General features: G+C 38.5%; 2 protein-coding genes and 1 pseudogene across 2 annotated transcripts in view; 2 read left to right on the top strand and 1 right to left on the bottom strand.

The window, feature by feature from the left end:
* The first annotated feature begins 2,717 nt into the window (after positions 1-2,717).
* On the top strand, positions 2,718-7,357 carry LOC122058896 (protein FATTY ACID EXPORT 5-like). Its single transcript, XM_042621605.1, has 3 exons — positions 2,718-3,113; positions 5,832-5,919; positions 7,075-7,357. The coding sequence occupies exons 1-3, from the start codon at positions 2,915-2,917 to the stop codon at positions 7,157-7,159; spliced, it is 372 nt and encodes a 123-aa protein (XP_042477539.1). The 5' UTR covers positions 2,718-2,914; the 3' UTR covers positions 7,160-7,357.
* Positions 7,358-8,436: 1,079 nt separating this feature from the next.
* LOC122059114 lies at positions 8,437-9,493 on the top strand (annotated as a pseudogene).
* Positions 9,494-10,788: 1,295 nt separating this feature from the next.
* Positions 10,789-19,668, bottom strand: part of LOC122058576 — a 10,065-nt gene continuing 1,185 nt past the window's right edge. The window contains exons 2-7 of the mRNA XM_042621194.1: positions 18,122-18,262; positions 17,664-18,029; positions 13,593-13,838; positions 12,870-12,962; positions 12,013-12,213; positions 10,789-11,303 (exon numbers count right to left, since the gene is read on the bottom strand). Of these exons, the coding sequence (XP_042477128.1) occupies positions 11,088-11,303; positions 12,013-12,213; positions 12,870-12,962; positions 13,593-13,838; positions 17,664-18,029; positions 18,122-18,262 (1,263 nt within the window). The 3' untranslated portion in view covers positions 10,789-11,087. The remainder of the gene's footprint in view (positions 11,304-12,012; positions 12,214-12,869; positions 12,963-13,592; positions 13,839-17,663; positions 18,030-18,121; positions 18,263-19,668) is intronic.

Here is a 19,668-nt window from a genome sequence, read left to right as displayed (position 1 = left end):
CCGAGAAAAAAAAAAAAAAAAGATGCAGGAAAAAAAATATTGTGTTGGCTATTTATCTCATCTCGATCTGACACGGGGCTTGAACCTTCAACCTCAAGGTTGAGCACATAGTCAACAAACCATTGAGGATCTGAAGAGACTTGTGAGTAACACTATTTATATATGTGAGTAGATCATTACAAATATGGGTCGAATTCCTCTGAGCCTCTGGCCCTCTAGAATTTTGATCCACTTTTGTCATAGATAAAATTAAAGACATCGTATCCATAATAACTAATTGTCTAGTAACTCACACCAAGGGACCCATTTGGTAACGTTTCTGTTGTTTCTGTGTCAAGAAATGGCAGAAACATAAATTTCCGTTCCTGGGAACAGAAACAGAATTTAAGGTGTTTGATAAACCATGTTTCTAAAAACGTTTCTTGCAGGCAGGTACCTTCCCCTGAAATTCAGCATCATAGAGGCCCAAATAAAGCACCAACACCCATAAATCATCCATAATCATTAGCAAGCAACACAAACTTGTGCACTAAAAAAAAATAGCAACACAAATTTGGATTTCCTAAATTTCAGAGGAAATAGGGAAGAAAAAGAGTAGGGCACCGTACCGAGTTTAATGTTGAAGCCGTGCTTGAAGTGGAAGACACAAGCAGATATATCAGGTTAGAGGAAGAAAACGAACCACATTCCATTTGAACCCCTTATTAGTATATGAAAATTACCTTATTTTAGGGCTAAAATCATAAAAGGGTAAAAAATTTATTGTTCTTGTAGCAAATAAACAATAGCACAGAATGCAAAGAAGCTTGATCTTCCAAATCGGCAGTCAAAGATGATGGAAATCACGGTCGATCGACCAAACTTGCAGAGTAGGTTAAAAAAACCAACAGGTTTATGGCTATTCGTGCACACATTAGCAACCGTAGAGAGCAACGAAGGTCAATCCTTTCATGAGATGTATTTTAGGGTTCAATAGCTCTTGGGAAAAATAGGGGCGTGCCTTGTAGCGGATTGGAGAGCAGCGAAGGTGGAAACCGAAGCTTGATCTTGCAGATTTGAAGTCTCAAATGTGTTTCAAAGTTGGAGAAGGTTCACAGGAGTAACAGAGTTGGGGAGGGTTGCAGAAGTCGCAAGAGGGTTCACCGGAGTACCAGAGTGTTCATGAGATTGATCTTGCAGATTTGAAGTCTCAAATGTGTTTCAAAGTTGGAGAAGGTTCACGGGAGTAACAGAGTTGGGGAGGGTTGCAGAAGTCGCAAGAGGGTTCACCGGAGTACCAGAGTGTTCATGAGAGTTGCAGAAGTCCTTCTGTTGTTCATGGAGATGCAGAGGAGTACCTCCATTATTGAGCTTGAGAAGACAAGCGTGAGACAGTTGGAACCTTTTTAGCAATTTTATTGGGCAACAGGTTGAAAAATGTGCCCTTCACTCGTTTCCAGAAACGCAGAAACAAGTTAAACTTGTTTCATCTGAGGCATTTTTAGAACCATAAATTTTTATAAACTTCTATTTATAATTCTAAAAACAGGTGAAACGAAACACTTTTACCAATCGCTTTTTACCCCATTTTTCCATTTCTAGAAATAGAAAAACGCAGAAACGTGTTTCTGGGAACGTTATCCAATGGTGCCAAGATGTCGTACTTTCTTTAATTCAAGGGTAACCTCATGTACTTTTTATTTGTAAACTCATGTTTATTTTTTATTCACTTAGGTAGCATATTTTCAACTATGTTTCATATCACTACTTGATCCTGTCCACATTGTTCACAGCCCTAGCACTCATTTTCGTATCACTACTCGATCCTATTCACTACCCTAGCACTCATCCACAAGGTCACAAGTTGTTGCACTCGCATCCTCAAAGCCTTATTATTGATCTGCAAAGCCACAAGTCCCCCATGGAAGTCCCTGTCAGAGTAAATAGAGGAAACCCAAAACAGAGGTGTGGCAGCATACCAACTCCTTTCTTTCTGAATAAACAATGGCAGCAACTGTAACAACAACTCTCCTAATTTTCCTTCTTAGAACTTCTTCAGATAATGATAATTTAAATCTTATTTTCACCAGCAACTAGACCTCCATGATCGAAGCAGGATAACGGACAGGTTCAAGATTGTTTGGTTCCTTTGGTGTTGGTTCTATGCTTGGCTAAATCTTTGGTTCATTATTTTCAACCGGCATGACTTGGCTGATCTGGCCACTCTAGTTTTTCTTTTTTTACTGACTTGAGGTTGTGTTTGATAACCAAGAGAAGAAAAGAAAAGAAAAAAAAATATATAATTTTGATTTAAGAAATTCTCTCTGTGCTTGACATGTTCTGAAACAAGAAAAGATTCTTTATGAATTTCAAAATCCACCTTGAGAATAGTGAAGTTTTCCTTTATTGTTAAAAAAAGAAAAAAATCTTGTCAAAAACACAAGGAAACATAAAAACTTTTTTTTCTTTCTTCTAATGGTAATCAAATATATATATATATATAATTTTATTTTCTTATCATTTCATTTGTTTTCTATTTTTTTCTTTTCTTTTCTAATTTTTTTTTTTTTTTTAATTCTTGGCTACCAAACGTAGCCTTATAGACATTATGCGAAAAGTTTGGGATATGAACGTCATTATAGACAAAGGTAAGGACAATATAATTGATGACAATGTCATTATCGATGGATCAGAAAAATCCAAGAGCAGGTAGGAGACTCCAGAATTTAAGAGAAATGGAGTGTCTGACCAATTGCATTCCACCATTACCACTAACCCAAAGAAAAAGCGGAAGGCAAAAAAGTCAAAAGACCGCCACCACCTAGCGCGGATCCATCCTCCAACTTGAGGCCTTGAAGCTCAAGATTTGTTCTTGATCTCTGAAAATCTACTTTGATTGCTTGAGAAATTTGTCCAAGGTACCCAGTTCATCAAAATGCACGATTTTTGTTTTACGATCCCTTATGGTTTGATCATGGTTGTTGGAGGGCTTATTGGATACTTGAAGAAGGGTAGTACGGTTTCCTTGGCTGGAGGACTGGGTACAGGATCTCTGCTCCTTCTTGCGGGTTATGTGTCTCTCAAATCATTTGGAAAGCGAAGGAATTCTTATTTCTCCTTGTTTCTCGAGACAGGTATGATATGATTCTCCATTGCCCTTTTTTGTTTTTCCACCCTTCTCTCTCTCTCTTTAGGGGGCTCCTGTTTTTCGGTTACTTAGGACGAAACCATGAATGAATGTCGGGGGCTTAGTATAAGTTCCTAATGTTTTAATCCTGGATGTGCTTACTTGCTGTAAGAGGCAGCTTATCTCAGTTCAGAAATTTTTTTTTTAAGCCTTGAATCAAGAAGGTTTTCTGACTTGATTTTTATGAAATTAGGTCTTTGGATTTTAGAATTGGAGCTATTTTATTATTAATGAGTTCGGGGTAAAGAGATTGTTGTGTTTGCAATTTGGTGCTGAATTATATGACCTGTTGAAGTCTTACGAAATGGGAACTAAATTATTCTCTTTCTACCCAAGAGTGATGCCTCCACTAGCAAGGGTAGTGATACAAACCTTGGGAGAATTCAACCACATAAACTGGCTTAATAGGTGATGGAACCCAAGACCATATCAACCCACACAAAATCCCTTTTGTGTCTGATGTGGGATCAGCCCCCCATATAACTGATATGGGATCATGACAGTTAGGCTGTTGAATATATGTGATTTTTCGATATTAGCTATGCTGCAGATGCTTTTTCACGCATTTCCAAGGATTGATCAGGAACTGGCATAAGTAGTGGTTCTAATGAAGACTAAACTGTAACAAGGAAGGAACCAGTTGGATTATTGGAATATAGTTCGAACAGGATCGCGGCTTAGGAACTAAGGACAGAAACTGAGATAATTTAATAGTTTCAGTGAACGCAGAACCAACAAACAGTCATTAAGGGAATATCACAAACAGAATCTGATTAGAAATCAGTGATTTCGCAGGCAACAGAATAGGTAATAAATCTGACATTGTAACTTAATTCATAGATAGAAGAGATTAAGGGAAAGGTAGATAAACAAGCTAGAAATCCCACCTAAGCCTTTGCTTGGAATCCACAGGGAAACACCACTGAGTCCACAGCTCAAAAACTTAGAAAATTCTGAACTTTTGTTACTTCATATCATCTTTTGTTAAGGGCCTATGGCCAGTACACTTAATTATAGCCACCCTCTCCCACCCCCCCAAACCCCCCCCCCCAAAAAAAAAAAATGTAGTCTGAAAATTATGTGAACACAATGTGACCACATATAAACATCTCCAGCTTCCTTGTGTCCTAAAACTCTAATTAAATAAATAGATAAGAAAAACTACATAATTGCCCCCAATTTTTGGGTTTTATATTTCATCCCATTATAATAATAAAAAGAGAAAACCTGAAGCTAAGGCCCAACATTTATAGAATCCAACCCAATGCTTATTTCAACTAAAGTAAGCCAATTTTTTTGATTTATCTGCATTAGGATCTTTACCCATGTTGAGTACTTCATGAATATGGCTGTTGATCTCGACATTTCATGGACCTTGACAAAACTGGAGTTCCTAATCCAACAGTTTTATCTTCTCTCAGCATTTTTAGTTTCTGTTTGCTCAGATTTGCATAACTGATAAATAGAAAAATTAAAAAGGGGGCAACTGAACCAGCTCTTTAAGCTATCCGTTCCTTGAAATAGTATGGTGATTAAGACAGAAGGATCATACTCAATGACTTTCAAAGTTCATAACTTTCCACATTCTCTGTGTTACCTCTAGACTTAGTTTAGGTGTACTAAATTAGATAGCCAACTTTGAAAGAAGGTTTAGTGTAAGGAAACCGAAGCCATCTTTTTCTTCAAAACTGACATGTCTAAGTCTCAATGCCATTGTTTCAATTAAGGTGTATATTTTATGTTCTCTAGAATGAGGTTGTCTTCATCAAAATGAATGGGAGAATTATGATGAATACCAAATATGGTTACTTCGTATCTATGCAAGAAAAGAAGTTACTTTATGTTTTCGGTTCTCGTGGCATTTAAGTGAATCTTGTATCTAATTAAGTACATCTGTTCTCATTATTTAAGATATCTCACTGTAAGGATTGGATATAAATCTAGCTTTCTTATGAGAAATTAACAGAATCTGCCTTCTAGGAATTGGGAGTTGAGGTCTTGAAATTTTACTCAGCTTGTTCAATATAAGCCTTCATCTAGTCAGGAACTGTTTTTCAACAGTACAAAATTTGTTTTTTTTATATGAGGACAGCAGTGAGTTAAGAAATTCATGTAGGTGAAAAATGAATCTTTATTGCCAAGTTTCAACATAGAATGTATGGTGTTTAAAGTTTGGAATTTGAAATCTAGTCAATTTGACTGTATAAAGAGTGTTGAGAGTGCTAAGGGCACACTTGAACATTTTGATTGTGATTTTTAGTGTTCTCTAGAATTTGTCTGTTTGTTTGGATGACTTGGTTCTGTGTCACTGACAATTCTTTTTATCATATCATTTGCAAGAAGAGGAATGGGGAACAGTCCTATCTGCTTTGTCAGTAGAAATCCTACCTTTTTTTTTCCTGGTTTACCAGTAGGCTTTTTGTGTATCTGATGGCTAATCGGTCAGCATCTTTGGTAATTGATGATGTAGTGAGTTGTAGATCCAATTCTATTCATCCCATTTGAAGATACCATATTTGTCTGTCCAAAATGATCTATGTTAACTCTACATCAATTTTGGTGTGAGCAGAGGTTGGGGGATTTCCTTGTTTTCTATGGCATGATGGAAATAGTGTTTACTTCTTCATTTTGCATCCATGGTTATTTATAGATTGTCCATGGACAGGTTGTGCATTCACAGTAACTTATGTCATGGGGCAGCGGTACATCCAAACCTCCAAGATAATGCCTGCTGGAATTGTTGCTGCTATCAGGTAAACTGAAGTTGAAGCTTTTCTTGAATATTTATTAAAATGATGCATATGTTTTACCTCTCTAATGGGCTAGCATTGGGATTGGCTAAACTCAAATGATATGATATACATACATAATTTATGTTGTATTTCATTTGAAGGAAGATAGTTAATATGTTTAGTGGTGTTAACAATAACTAGAACCTTCATATCATTCTGTATTATGGATTTTACATTGTATTTGAGGTGGTGAGCCTCATTGTGTTGGATCTAGAAGGTGATGTGAGCTTAACATTTCTCTTACATCTCCTAACCATTTTCTGCTTTTTAGTCTGTATTGGTCACATTTGGGCTGTTTGCTTTTGTATGTTAATGTATCTGGGTGTGCGTGTGATTCTCTCTGTGCTTTAGTAAGCATGAGCAGTATTGGCATGCCAGCTAGTAAATAGAGGTGCAAAATCATACATTTGCGCCTGCCCTGCATGCTGCTGCCCCTATCTTTTGTTTATGCTTTATGCATGTTGATCCCTCTGTGTGCAGGTGTGTCAATTATTTTCCTGAGTACACTGAGGGCAATTCTTATGTTGAAATATGACTCAGATTTATGTCTTGCTTTCAGATTTACTACATCTTTTCCTTTTACATTCAAAACAAGTATCAAAATTGGATTTTACATGTATCATGCATGTGGATTGCATGGTGCCATGTGCTGCTGTAGACCACACATTGGATCAACTATGCGACTTGATACCCATGATTGTCCTATTTCTTTTGGTCAACTATGCGACTTTAAACCATTAACCCACCACAATTTAGTGCCATTTAATTTTAAGCCTAAATACATGAAGAGAAATGCAGTAATTTTCTTCTCATGTTTGGCTTGATGATAATATTTCCTTGTCATTGGGTAGTATTCTTCAAATGTCTTGATTTTCCTCATTGGTACAAAAAACAGAAACTACTCGTGTTCTTGTTTGCAAAATTTGCCAAATCATTTTAGCAAATGATTACATGCCCCGCTCTATTTGTGAGATAATGGTGGTATTCATGACATTTTGATATTATGCTTTAATTACTTCTCAATTCTGCTTTTGCCCCTTCGAATTCAAGGGGTAAAATTTGCATCATTCAGAAGTGTTTTGATAAACTTATTTATCTATTTTCCTTTCCTTGCAGTGCTTTTATGGCTGGATTCTATGTGTACAAGATTGCAAGTGGTGGGAACCATTTTTCATCCGAGTCTGAGTCCAAGTCTAAATGAGTTTAAAGTTGAAAATACCTTGTGACATGAACTTCTAAAATGTTGTATCCAGTTACCTGAATTGATCCTGCTCTGTGTAAGTGAGGTGTTATGTTTGTCTCTACGTGCAAAACTTGTTTCCAAGTTATTTTTGTAAAAGATTGAATACTTCTCTAATGCATAACAGGTCTAACAAGAGTATTAAATTTGCTGATAAAATGTTCCTGTAAGTTTCCTGAAACCCACCCTTCACAAAGCATAGTAAAAGCAAAAGTGAAACCTAGTGCATGAGGCCCCCGCTATTGTAGGGTCTGTAGGGGTAAATGTACGCAGTCTTACCCCTGCTTCGCAGAAGGGGCTCTTTCCAAGTTTTGAACCTATGATCAACATGTTGTAATAGTGCAACTATACTGTTGCGCCACAGGCTTGTCCTCACAAAGCATAGTAAAAGAGCATTAATTGGCAACATTACCTGTGGCTTGTGTTATCTGAAGGGGAGCTCAGTTGGCATGGGGATAATGCCTGGGAAGCAGTGGTCAGGAGTTTGACTCTTCTACACCCCAAGGGGCCACCCACATGAAAATGGTTTCTTGGTTCTCTTGGACCTGAAGTCTTTCTTGGTTTATGTCAGTTGCAGGGTCTTTACATGGATTCAGGTATTACTGGGTCTGCCATCCACATGCCCAGGCAAGGCAAGCAGACCCGTTGATCACCTCCCACGGTGTACACACCAGCTTGGCCCGGTTCTCTCCACAGGCAATCAGACCAGTTGATCACCTCCAGGGGTATGCATTGGGTAAGGTCAGTCCGCCTGAAAAAGGAAAAACAACCTGCTTAAGGGTAGCCCCATATGAAGCCCAGTCCTATGGGCTGGCTCGGAGCTTATTTGTGGGCTGAGATTGGGCTCACCTCTGACGATCCCATGGGCCCAGCCAACCTAGTATACATATATTTCTATTAAGAGAAAATTGCATTGTCACCCCCTGAACTTTGGTTCTTATTCAACGTCACCCCCTGGACTTTTTGAAACTTCAAAGCCTCCCCCTAAAAATTCAAAAAATTTCAAATCGACCCCTGCCGTTAGCCGACCGTGTTAAATGAATGAAAACCGGTTAGTTTTTTTATAATATACCCAAAATACCCCCACCTATTGTGAGAGGACAATATTGCCCTCTCTTTTATTTGCGTCTTCTAAACCCATTTCCCATTTCCCATCTCTCATCTCACTCCTCTCACTCACTCGGTTGGACAAGAAGAAGAAGACGACGACGGTACGGTAACCTGCAACTCGATCATCCCTCCGGCGTGCGATTCTCCCCCTTCGGCGTGCAAAGCTCTCCCCCTTTCCGCGTCCGACAGTTGTCTTCGCCCACGACATGGTCATCCGTCTCAGCGAGGAGCTTATGATAACCTCCCACAAGACCGTCGACGGCCGTGGCGCCCACGTCCACATCGCCAACGGCGCTGGCATTACTCTACAGTTCGTCGACAACGTCATCCTCAATAACCTCCATATCCACGGCATCTACGCTAGCGGTGGCGGCCTCATCCGTGACTCTGTCGACCACTACGGCCAGCGCAGTGGTAGCGACGGCGACGGCATCTCTATCTTCGGCTCCACCAACGTCTGGGTCGACCATATGTCCATTTCCCGTTGCAAGGACGGCCTCATCGATGCCATCATGGGTTCCACCGCCATTACCCTCTCCAATAACCATTTCACTAGCCACAACGAGGCGACTTGAACATAACTAACTGATTTTTTAACGAACTTAACTAATTCCGAGTCGACTCACTGGTGCTGGTGAGTTATCTGAACAGGCGATGCTGTTCGGCGCAAGTGACAGCCACGCCGCTGACGAGAAGATGCAGATCACGGTAGCATTCAACCACTTCGGGAGGGGATTAGTTCAGAGGATGCCGAGGGTCCGATGAGGATTCATCCACGTTTTGAACAATGATTACACACACTGTCTAATGTACGCCATTGGTGGCAGCCAACACCCAACCATCATCAGCCAAGGCAACCGCTTCATCGCTCCACCCACAACGGCAGCAAAGGAGGTGACCAAGAGGGATTACGCAGGGGAGGATGTTTGGAAGAACTGGTGTTGGAGATCTGAGGGTGATCTGATGATGAACGGTGCCTTTTTCGTGCAATCGGGATCCCCATTCAAGAAGAAGCTCTTCTCCAACAAAGACTTGATGGGCCAAAGCCCGGCACCTTGTCACTAGGCTAACCCGCTTTGCTGGTGCACTCAACTCCAAGATCGGCAAGCCTTGCTAAATCGGTTCTTCTTCTTCTGCTGCTGCTTCTTCAGACACTTCACCTTAGAAGCCTACCGTGCTTAAACAAAGAGCAATTCTTTGTAATTGAGTAATTAATTTGGACTCTTCACCATGTCAGTATCCTGAAATTTCGCTTTTTAATCTAGGTTACCGTGCCAGCGTCGTTTTCTTCTTCTTGTCTGACCGAGTGAGTGAGAGGAGTGAGATGAGAGATGGGAGATGGGTTTAGAAGATGCAAATAAAAGAGAGGGCAATATTATCCTCTCACAATAGGTGGGGGTATTTTGGGTATATTATAAAAAAACTAACCGGTTTTCATTCATTTAACACAGTCGGCTAACTGCAGGAACCGATTTGAAATTTTTTGAATTTTTAGGGGGTGACTTTGACGTTTCGAAAAGTTCAGGGGGTGGTGTTGAATAAGGACCAAAGTTCAGGGGGTGGCAATGCAATTTTCTCTTCTATTAAATATTGTTATGTAAAATATGTTTGGAGAGGTACTTTGAAAGGCTATGGCCTTTGCGCAACCAATATGGCCCTTGTGCCAGTGGGAGCACGCGCGGGAACATCAATAGGTATTAGATTTCCATCTTTCGTGAGGGTAGGATGGTCATTTTTCCCTCCTTTGTGTCTGGGCACAGGGATCACGTTTCCTTTCAAGCTTCTTTTTCCCAATATGTCTAATGGGAAAATGGTTTTTGTGGCGGAACAAGGTTCTTGTGCTCATACGCAGGACGGGTGAAACTGCCTCACCCCAGTGAAAAGTGAAATGACCACCCCATCTAATGTTTCTGTGAGGGCTCCTGCATGCAAGGGCAGCACTCACACACTCCCCAACAGGAAGCGTGATGGGCCAATGATGTTGCTTGGCAAAGGTATTTTACTTTCCCATAATGGAGTAAAAGTTTTAGCTTTAATTTGTTTCGTGGTTTAACTTGGTTTCAGAAACAATTAGAAGCTCTTATGACTAAGATTAATGACTCTCTCTCGAAGTTTAGATAAAATCTCTCTTCAAATAAAGATCATCCGATAATTTTTAATTAATAAAATGACAGTCAACTGTTTTAAGGGGTTTTTTTTTTTCCAACCCTTTATTTGCAACTGGCAAACTCCAAGAAAGGTTAAACCTGGTGCATGAAACTCCTGCATGTGCAAGACAATCTTAAAGGGATGAGAATTAACGCAACCTTACCCCCAAGAATGTCCAGTCGCTGTTTTTAACAATTGGCAAACTCCATTTGGACTGAAGCTTAAATATGAAAACAGAAGACCTTGGGTCTGCCCTATCCACAAAAATTTCAGCTCCCATCTGGCAAAAAAGTAAGTGCTCGTCCAGAAAACCATCTTTGACAAGTGGTACAGATGAAAAAGAGAGAAAACCTAAGCTTAAATTGCAATTTCAAGTTCATACATTTGGATCATTTTGTTAAGCTGGGTTTCTTAATGGCTTCCCAATGGCAAGAGAGTAACAAATTTGTTTCTTCCCCACCCAAACATTCCTTTCTTTTTCTGTGATACAAACAACTTCTTTCTGCTCATGAGATTCTCAATATGTTTATATCACACCAATCACTACTAATGACAGATCTAACATTACCTGATCCAGTATCTGTGCAGTTCTGAATATATACAAGGAAAAAATGAGAAAAAAGGAGGAGCTTCAACAATTCTCTGGCCTATAATACTCTGGAGGAAGAGATGGACATCTTTCATTCATCTGGGGGTATGGATCCATGGTATTGTATTCTGGTAGTTCCATCCGATACTGACCTCGAATTTGACAGAAGGGGAGCTCCTTGTCATCATCTTTATTACACCACTTTGGCAGGCGACTTGAGTTATTTTCAAAAAACTTAAGGGTGTAAGCATCTTTTATCTGCAATTATTTTCAACAAACAACTAATTAACAAGAAGATTGAATGAAAAGTATCACTTCATTTAATTTAATTTCTCTAAATAAACGAAATGTACCCCTAATGTGCATTCTCCCATAATCCTAATTTTTAAAGCTCTAATTTGCCACTTGGCAACTCGTTTGGGCTGAAATTTCTCATGTGAGGAGACCTTGAAGTCTACCAGTCCATAAAATTTGAGCCCAAACTGAGATACCACATGGCAGATATTTGAGTGGTGCAGGAAGCCCTTCCTAGGTGGCCGGGGTAGGAAACCAAAGCAATGTTTATTTCCACTAAGACCACTTTTGCAATCCCTTTTTCCCCCCTTCCGCTCGATACTTTTTTTTCTTGAAAGAGGGAAAAAAAATATATAATTCACATCTAAATGAATCCCTAATCATATTTATCTACTAGGTGATCCCACTTATAATCATGTGCACATGAAAGGAGAGCCAACTCTAATGATCAACAGTTTACTCAGAAATTATTGTAACCCCAAAACCAATTCAATGATTCCAATCAGATCAAACTAACATTCTGGTAATGGAAGTCCTGTTTTCTAATTTTCTCTTCTGAAAGTTATTGTTTTTCAATAGTCAAATAAGTATTTCAATGAGAGATGATCCCTTCATTTTCTCCAAAGTTTCAAACCCTTAAAGAGGGCCTTCTTACTATTTCAGATAAACTTACCGTGAACTCTGTGACCTGAATGGAGTTGGAATATGGCTCAAAAAGCCCAGCCTCCTTATACATCTCTAGAATGAAAGCAACACAGGAGGTTGATTTTCCATCACTATATAGCCAATCATCTTGTTCAGGAATTGTGAGCAATTTATCGAAAGACAATCCACGTTTTTCAGTTTCAACTAGAATATCTGGAAGATCAAGGCCCTAGACATGAAACAAAAAAATTTTAATTTCATAGAAACAATCACGCTATATTATTGATGAAAAGAGTCTTCAATCTGAATAATAACCAGGTAAATCAAGATAGCCAAGGTCAGATATATCGCAAAGGATAAATTGAGAAGTGCGATCTACCATTCAATGAGTTTTAATCCTTGACATTATAATTGGACAGGAATGGGTGGTCAGGTTCAGGTCATGGTGCGCACAATAAAGTAAACCTAACCAGATTATAATGTCACAAACCCCACCCCCCCCCAAAAAAAAAAAAAAAAAGAATGGAAAAGGAACCAAACTTATCTCAAAGTGTCCCTTCACATGTTACTTTAGAAGGAATCTAAGAATAAGACCATCCCATCCCCATTGGCATCTTCGTTCGGGAGATCCTAGTTGGGCATGAAGGATTCATATCCTGCGTCTTATGCATCTATGCTATACCCATGGTCATCAACAGGATGGGTGACCCACTCAACAGATTACTCTCTTTTGGGGAAAATAGTTCTACCAATTCAGTTTTGGAGAGTAAGTTAATCTGAAGGTTTATATAACAATCACATGGATGAAATCAGCTCATCCCCACTCCCCATCATATTGTATTTTTAGGAAGAGAAAATAAGATTGAAAAGACATAGTCTAGATACCTCGGTCCCAAGTCGCATGTTCAGCGCTTCATTCCACATATTAGCAGCATAATCCGGCTGCATTTGATGCCATATAGTCATAACAGAAGCAACCTGTATAAGCATTTTAACAGTCAGAGAAGATGAATTAACTAGTGATACACCCTCATACAATGCCCAAAGCAATGCTGGTTTATCATATTATTACCATGGTTGAAACAGTTCACTGACCTCATCAAGAAAAATGATACTGATTATCCATTAGAACACACCCCCCCCAAAAAAAAAAAAATGTCTGAAGCTAAAAACCAAAATATTTTTGCAGTCCCTGACTTGTAAACCTGATATGACTAACAGATCCCTAATTATTGCTGATGATAAATTTTTGGCCTCTTCTAACAGGAAATTCATGCTTAATGAATCACTACATCATTCTCAATAAAGGATATATCCAAATATAAATATATTAAGCAGTACCATTGAATAAAGGATTTAGAGGATGCCAAGAATTGTTATTAAATTCAATTCTTTCAACAACCAATAAAAACCCAAAAGCTCAATTAACTAATGATTTGACAAGTTCTCCCAGAGCTAGGACTTGATACACTGTAGCATCAACAATCAAGCCCTTGTTTCTTAAGGAACTAAGACACTGCACCACTAGTAATCCTGTTGGCAGGAGCAAGAGAGAGTCTGAAATTAAAGACCTATATTAGGAAAAGAAAAAAAGAAAGAAAACGGTACCAAGTGTGCATCCAATGGTGGTGGATAGTTCTGATTTAAAGTGTCTATCCAGCTAAATATCATGTTATGATAACCATATGGTTTCCCTGACATACTTCTTGCATACTCCCACGCAGCAGTTTCATTAAATTTGGCCTGGATGTCAGGATGCAAGGGAAGCAACGCAATGTGGGGGTTGGAGTCATCTTTGGTCAACTCAAATTCCCACCATTCTTCCCAAGGCAGCACAGCAATAATATCTTCTCCCTGCAACAAAAATCGGGGGAGGGGGAAACCTCTTGAGAACTCACTGCAAATTGAAATTTTTTATGATTGCCGTAAATTCCAGTAGCTCATTAAAGACAGTGAATCAGTGATAATGCATGATGGTGTATTGAAAGAGCGACACTTCAAGGGAAGAATGATGCAGGTAGCAAGAATAAGAGCAAAGGGCTGGGTTCCTCATTGAACAAATTTATACCCAAACCAGGCCAAGCATGCGATTGGTGTTATTTTGTTAACTTTCAATTACGTTTTATATATGGGAGTTTTAGATAAAGTTATATGCGTAGGAGAGTCTTTCTTTCGTTTCCTCGTTTGAGTTATAGCATCTATCTATGCATTATAATCAGTATTCTCAGAGAATTGAATTGAATGGAGTGAAATTTGAGTTTAGATTTCTCACATGGCATGAGTGGTTCGTGCTCTTCCCTCTCCTTTATTTCTTGCTCTCCCTGGTTCAACCTTCCCAGGTGAGCTCTTCTTCTTGTAGCCTCTTATTACTTTATTCTTTTCTCCCTTATTTCTTCCCTTTCTCCTTTCCTTGTTCTGCCAACGAGATTCACAGTCCTGCAGTGTTGACCGCTGATCTCCTTCATCCCTTTCTCCATCTACCTAAGATTTAGGGGATTAAAACCTTAGTCTAGGGCCCTGAACCCTAGTTCCCTGCTCCTTAGTTCCAAACCTATGGCGAGTTCAAGGCCTGTTCTGTTCTCCCATGAGTGTTATGGTTAGGAGGTTGAAGATGAGGTTGTTTCTGTAGTTATGATAAAGGGAAGCCCCCACAAATTACCAAAAAAAAAAAAAAAAGCCCTTATTCCTCTAATTGATCCTATTTATCACAACACTTTCCAGAAGTACTAAATTGGTCCTATTCCTCGCGTTTAATTATGGTTCAGTCCTAGAATCTGTTGTCCCAAATTTCAAGGGCTCCTGAACTTCAGAATAATTACAGAACTGCCACTGCTTTATTATAAATCGGATTTTCAATGACTGAGTAGGCCCATAAGTGATCCGGATAAGGGTTTTTTTCCAAACCCCAGATTGCATCAAAGAACTAAAACAGATATATCCCTGGACATTTGGATCCCTGCGGATTTACCAATTTCATCAATACTGATTCATTTAAAAGAAAAAATCAGCACCGATGGAAACTTTATTCTATTGGATACTTGAATAAGAAAATGGTGAATATGACTGATTGAATTCCATGCCAAAAATATACTTTTGTACATAATTTCAGTATAGCCTTGGTGAATTTGTGAGCCCCCTCTCTGAAATTCAGTCTTTTCTCACTTGAAGAGTTCTAACCTTTAAAAATAAAAATAATAAAAATTTGAGATCACTAAGTTGAGTTCTTACTAGAGATAGGCATGCATAAAGCAAGTGCATACGAACAGTAGATTTAGATAGGCTATAAACAGACAAAAAGGAAAGTTTTCCTAGGAAGGAGTTCTGACAGTCACTTTATGGGTTGCCTATGGGAGGAGAGAAATGGAAGCTTATTTAAATATCCTTTCAATGATGTTAACATAGTCATTGATTAAGATAAGGGTGGCAAACTAAGCTACAGTGGAAAATGCTTTAGAGAAATTCCAGCTCCACAGATTTTTAGAGATGGGAGACCAAGGCCAATCATCATTTGGCAACATCCACAACAGGATCTGGTTAAGCTGAACGTGGATGAATGGTCACTTGGAAATCTAGATCTCCCAGGCATTGGTGATAAATAGATGGGGAGATGGGTTGCAAGAAAGAAATTAAAGAGAGTATAAGATTGTTGATAAATAAGACAAGGAGATGGGTTGCATGAAAGCAATTAAAGAGAGAAGAGGAAGGAGGAAGGAAAGAAGAAAAGAAATTAAATACAGTAGAAGATTGGTGATAAGTAAGACCGGAAGATGGGTTGCATGAAAGCAATTAAAGAGAGTAGAGGAAGGAGGAAGGAAAGAAGAAAAGAAATATACACAATTCCCATAATAGCAAATATTCTGACAGATGGCTCATCTAATATGTTTCATGTGATGTTCCTTTCTGATTTGGCTGTATGTATCATGTTATTATTGTTGTATCACACTAGTTTGTAATTTTCTGAGAGAAACCATATCCTTTTGACGTTTCCTTGTTGCTATAAGATTTTTTTTCTTCTTTTTTTTCTTTTATACCCCTATTTTTGTCCTCCTTAATTCCAATTTTGAAGTGTTATTTAAGCAATTGGAAATATAAAAAAAGGCTGAAGTTCAGCCTTAAGATTAGGAGTCTGGCTTCACTTAATATAATAATATAGACGAAAAAATGAGTTAGCTAAGTTTCCACCACCACTATAAGAGACTTAATATAATAATATAGATGAAAAAATGAGTTAGCCAAGTTCCCACCACCACTATAAGAGAACTACAAAAACCTAAAGGGAAACCTTACACATCATGATGGTGAGTGAAGCAAGACAATTTGCCCCTAGTTACGGGAAGAAAAATGGTTGATTTGAGGGTAAGTTCAGAAATTTTGCATTTCACTCCAACCCAACACGTGCACAAGCTGGGCAAGGTGGATCTATGGAGATACCATCCCTAATCTCCTGCACCCTTTCCAGGAAATTCATTTCCTGACAAGTTTGCTAGATGAATGGCCTGAGAGCATGTTTTCAATTCCAATTTCAGTAAAGACTCTCCTTTTATTTGCACGGGTTTGTTCTTTAAATCAGCAAAAATAATAATATGCAGCCAAAAAACCCTGAGCTGTTAGTTAAAAATGGGTCACAGGAGAACTATCAAAGAAAGGTCAAACTGAAAAATGAGGAAAATGGATCAGACAAGGAGACAGCCCGAGAATGGATGTCAACACCGAAGACATAAAGGGAGGGACACTCCTTAAGATCAGTACCACAATGAAATATATGGCCCCCAACCACATGGCAAGGGTGGATATGGTAAGCATCATCAAAGACACTTTTCCTCGGAATGAAGTCAGCTCCAATGATAATGGAGGCTCCCAGTTTCCATTAATATCACACACACACACACACACACACACACACACAGCATTGTGAAATTTCTGCACCTTACGGTCAAGGCATCCTAGAGGTATTGTAATATGGTGATTATAAAACACCACCAAGGACAACAATGTTAGCATGTTCCACCATAGCCTTTGGGAGAGTAACCATTGAGAACCATTAACTTGTTGAAAGTCCTTTCCTCTCATTGGCGTCGAGGATGTTCTTGAGAAGGGAAGTTGCAGCAGGGAATTTTAGAGAACAGATAAAGTTTCACAATTCACCCTGTTTATTACATTTAAACAGGAGCTAAAATGAGACTTTTCACCAGCTATTGTGAATCATAGAAAGATCAAAGTATAAGATTCCTTGGAGATGCATTACTGTTTTCATCTTTTTAATCTTGATGTACAACTTCATACTCATGTCTAAGCATTTGTACCATGAATTAGATAACTGACTTGTTTCAGTTAATATATACGTTCTCTCCTATTACAGCACAAAGCCTAACAAGCAATTTTAGTCGGGAGTAGTTTTAATGTCTCAACCTCTTCCACATCAGAACTTTAAGTCTGATGCAACATTCCTTAAAGTGAATTTTAAAAGAATAGGTAGAGCTATGTGGTATTTGTACCACAGAATCAAGTTGATGAATGAAAAGAACATCTAGGAGCAGATTTGCGAGGGGAGGGAGGATTAGAAGAACATAAGACACAATGGATGAAACACCAAAAGGAACCAACTTGAAGGTTCCATAACTGTAGATCTAAAGAAACTCCAATAATATCAGAACATTTAGTGATTTACTATAATCTTACCTTTTCATTCTCATGTCCAGATTCTCCAACCCAAAGTTTTCCTTCAGAATCCTTCAAGCAAACAGCTGTATGACCAGCATATGCACCAGTAACCCACTTCTCCAAAGTCTCAAAACCACCCCATCGCCCACGAATTTTGGATATTGCCAAGAAATCTCCAGAGTGAATATCATCAACACTAATGTTTGTAACCCAAGGCTTAGGACGCTGTTCAAATGAAGCCCCCATATGCTTCTTGAGGAATGCAAGGTTAGAGCCCTCACCCCATCCAGTATTTGAGAATAAAGGGAAGACATCCCAAAGAGCTCGTAGAGTTCCCAGCATCCCTGATTGCATGAGGAAGATGGAGATGCCATTATGTTTAACCTGATGTACGAGAAAGCATATTAACTTTTAATATATAAACAGTTACATCATTAGAAGAGGTATTAAGATCTTAATAATGGACAAAAACTCACATATTCATACTCAGCTTTCCCCTCCCATTCTTTAAACTCAAATGTGTGCTCCCGACCCAAAAAGTAGTAGTCCCAAGTCACACGATAGGGAGTTGTGAAGAGGTAGATATCCATACATGTCCAACTGTGAGCATTGCTAGTCTAGAGGAGAAAACAAAAGCACTATCGAAGTTAAAATGTGGTTAACGATTCCTTGAAAACTGCAACAATACATTCTTTTAATGACCAAAGAGGAAGCTTGTAAATAATTATACTGATAGGATAACAATAATAAACTTAACATCGATATTTTTTGCCAAAGTAAGATTATCCTACTTGAAAATTGGCTCAAATACAAAGGTGCAAATTTTTTGGTTAAGGGTAATATTCATCCTGACCAAGTACGAAGACTTTGCCTCAAGCCAGTTCCAGTATTCATGTTAGATGAAATTACTTGTTGCTTATGAATGGGGGAAAAAGTTTTTTCAGTAATGAACACTGAACAACCTAGCCCAGATATGTGACTATCTGTCATTGAAGCCATGTGGACTAGTGATATTGCCATTCCTACTATTGAGTGGATTGGCAATGCATCAAATTTTGCGACCTCAGTCATATAGACACCATGTATTGGATTTCTCCCCTCGCATCGTCAGTCATCAAATATTTAATAAAGATAATTGTGTTTTCAACCAATTTTCAACTCACAATTCTGCCTTGTTGTAAATTAATTTTTGGGCTGAAATAAATTTTCAATATGAGTAAAGGGTATCGTAAACTATATGTGGACATCTTCCAGGTGCCAATAAAGCTACCATGTGGCTGGGCTAGTAACCAGCCTGCAGAATGGATTTTCCAAAACCAAAAAAAAAAATAAAAAAAATAAAGATACTTCACTGCCTCCATCAGCAAAATATCTCAGATATACCAAACATGTGAAAGTCAAATGAGTGAGAAAGAAACAACAGGATATTCAGAAACAAAAGCAAACTTACCAAGACATTTCTCCTGTCATCACAATCAGAACCAAACAAAACCCTTTTATCATCTACTGAAAAACTACGAGAGTAACCATGCATAAAATTGTGCACCAAAATCAATTGCATTGGTCCATAAAATTAAACTCATGGTCTATGACATAGAGAAGTGAGGACCCACACATTCATTGACAAATTTTACTGATTCTACTAAGATAGTACCAAAGGTGAGGATGAAATTCCCAACCACTATTGGGTTAAGAAAGCTCACTCATTCCATAACATTCCAACTGCTTTTCTCAGCTTTCAAACAAGCCACACCAGCATCAATGTCTATCAGACGAGGACAAACCTCTTCTTCCCTCTCCTTCCCTTTAATTCACTATTTCAACATTTAGATTTCCCATAATCCATTTATAAACCAGTCCATTACTTTTACTTACTCTTTATACTTTTTTCCCCCAACAAAATAAGTATAAAAATATTTATTTACAGGTTTTCAAATGGGCTGGTAAATACTCCAAGCTTTTGGAGCTTTTAACTTTGATTTTCAAACCAGTCTAGATAATTAGACAGAAAAAAAAAAAAAAA

The sequence above is a fragment of the Macadamia integrifolia genome, chromosome 13 (genome assembly GCF_013358625.1).
Source record: "Macadamia integrifolia cultivar HAES 741 chromosome 13, SCU_Mint_v3, whole genome shotgun sequence".
Lineage (NCBI taxonomy): Eukaryota > Viridiplantae > Streptophyta > Magnoliopsida > Proteales > Proteaceae > Macadamia > Macadamia integrifolia.
Note: the sequence above shows the minus strand (reverse complement) of the source record. Positions and strands in the feature narration are given on the sequence as shown.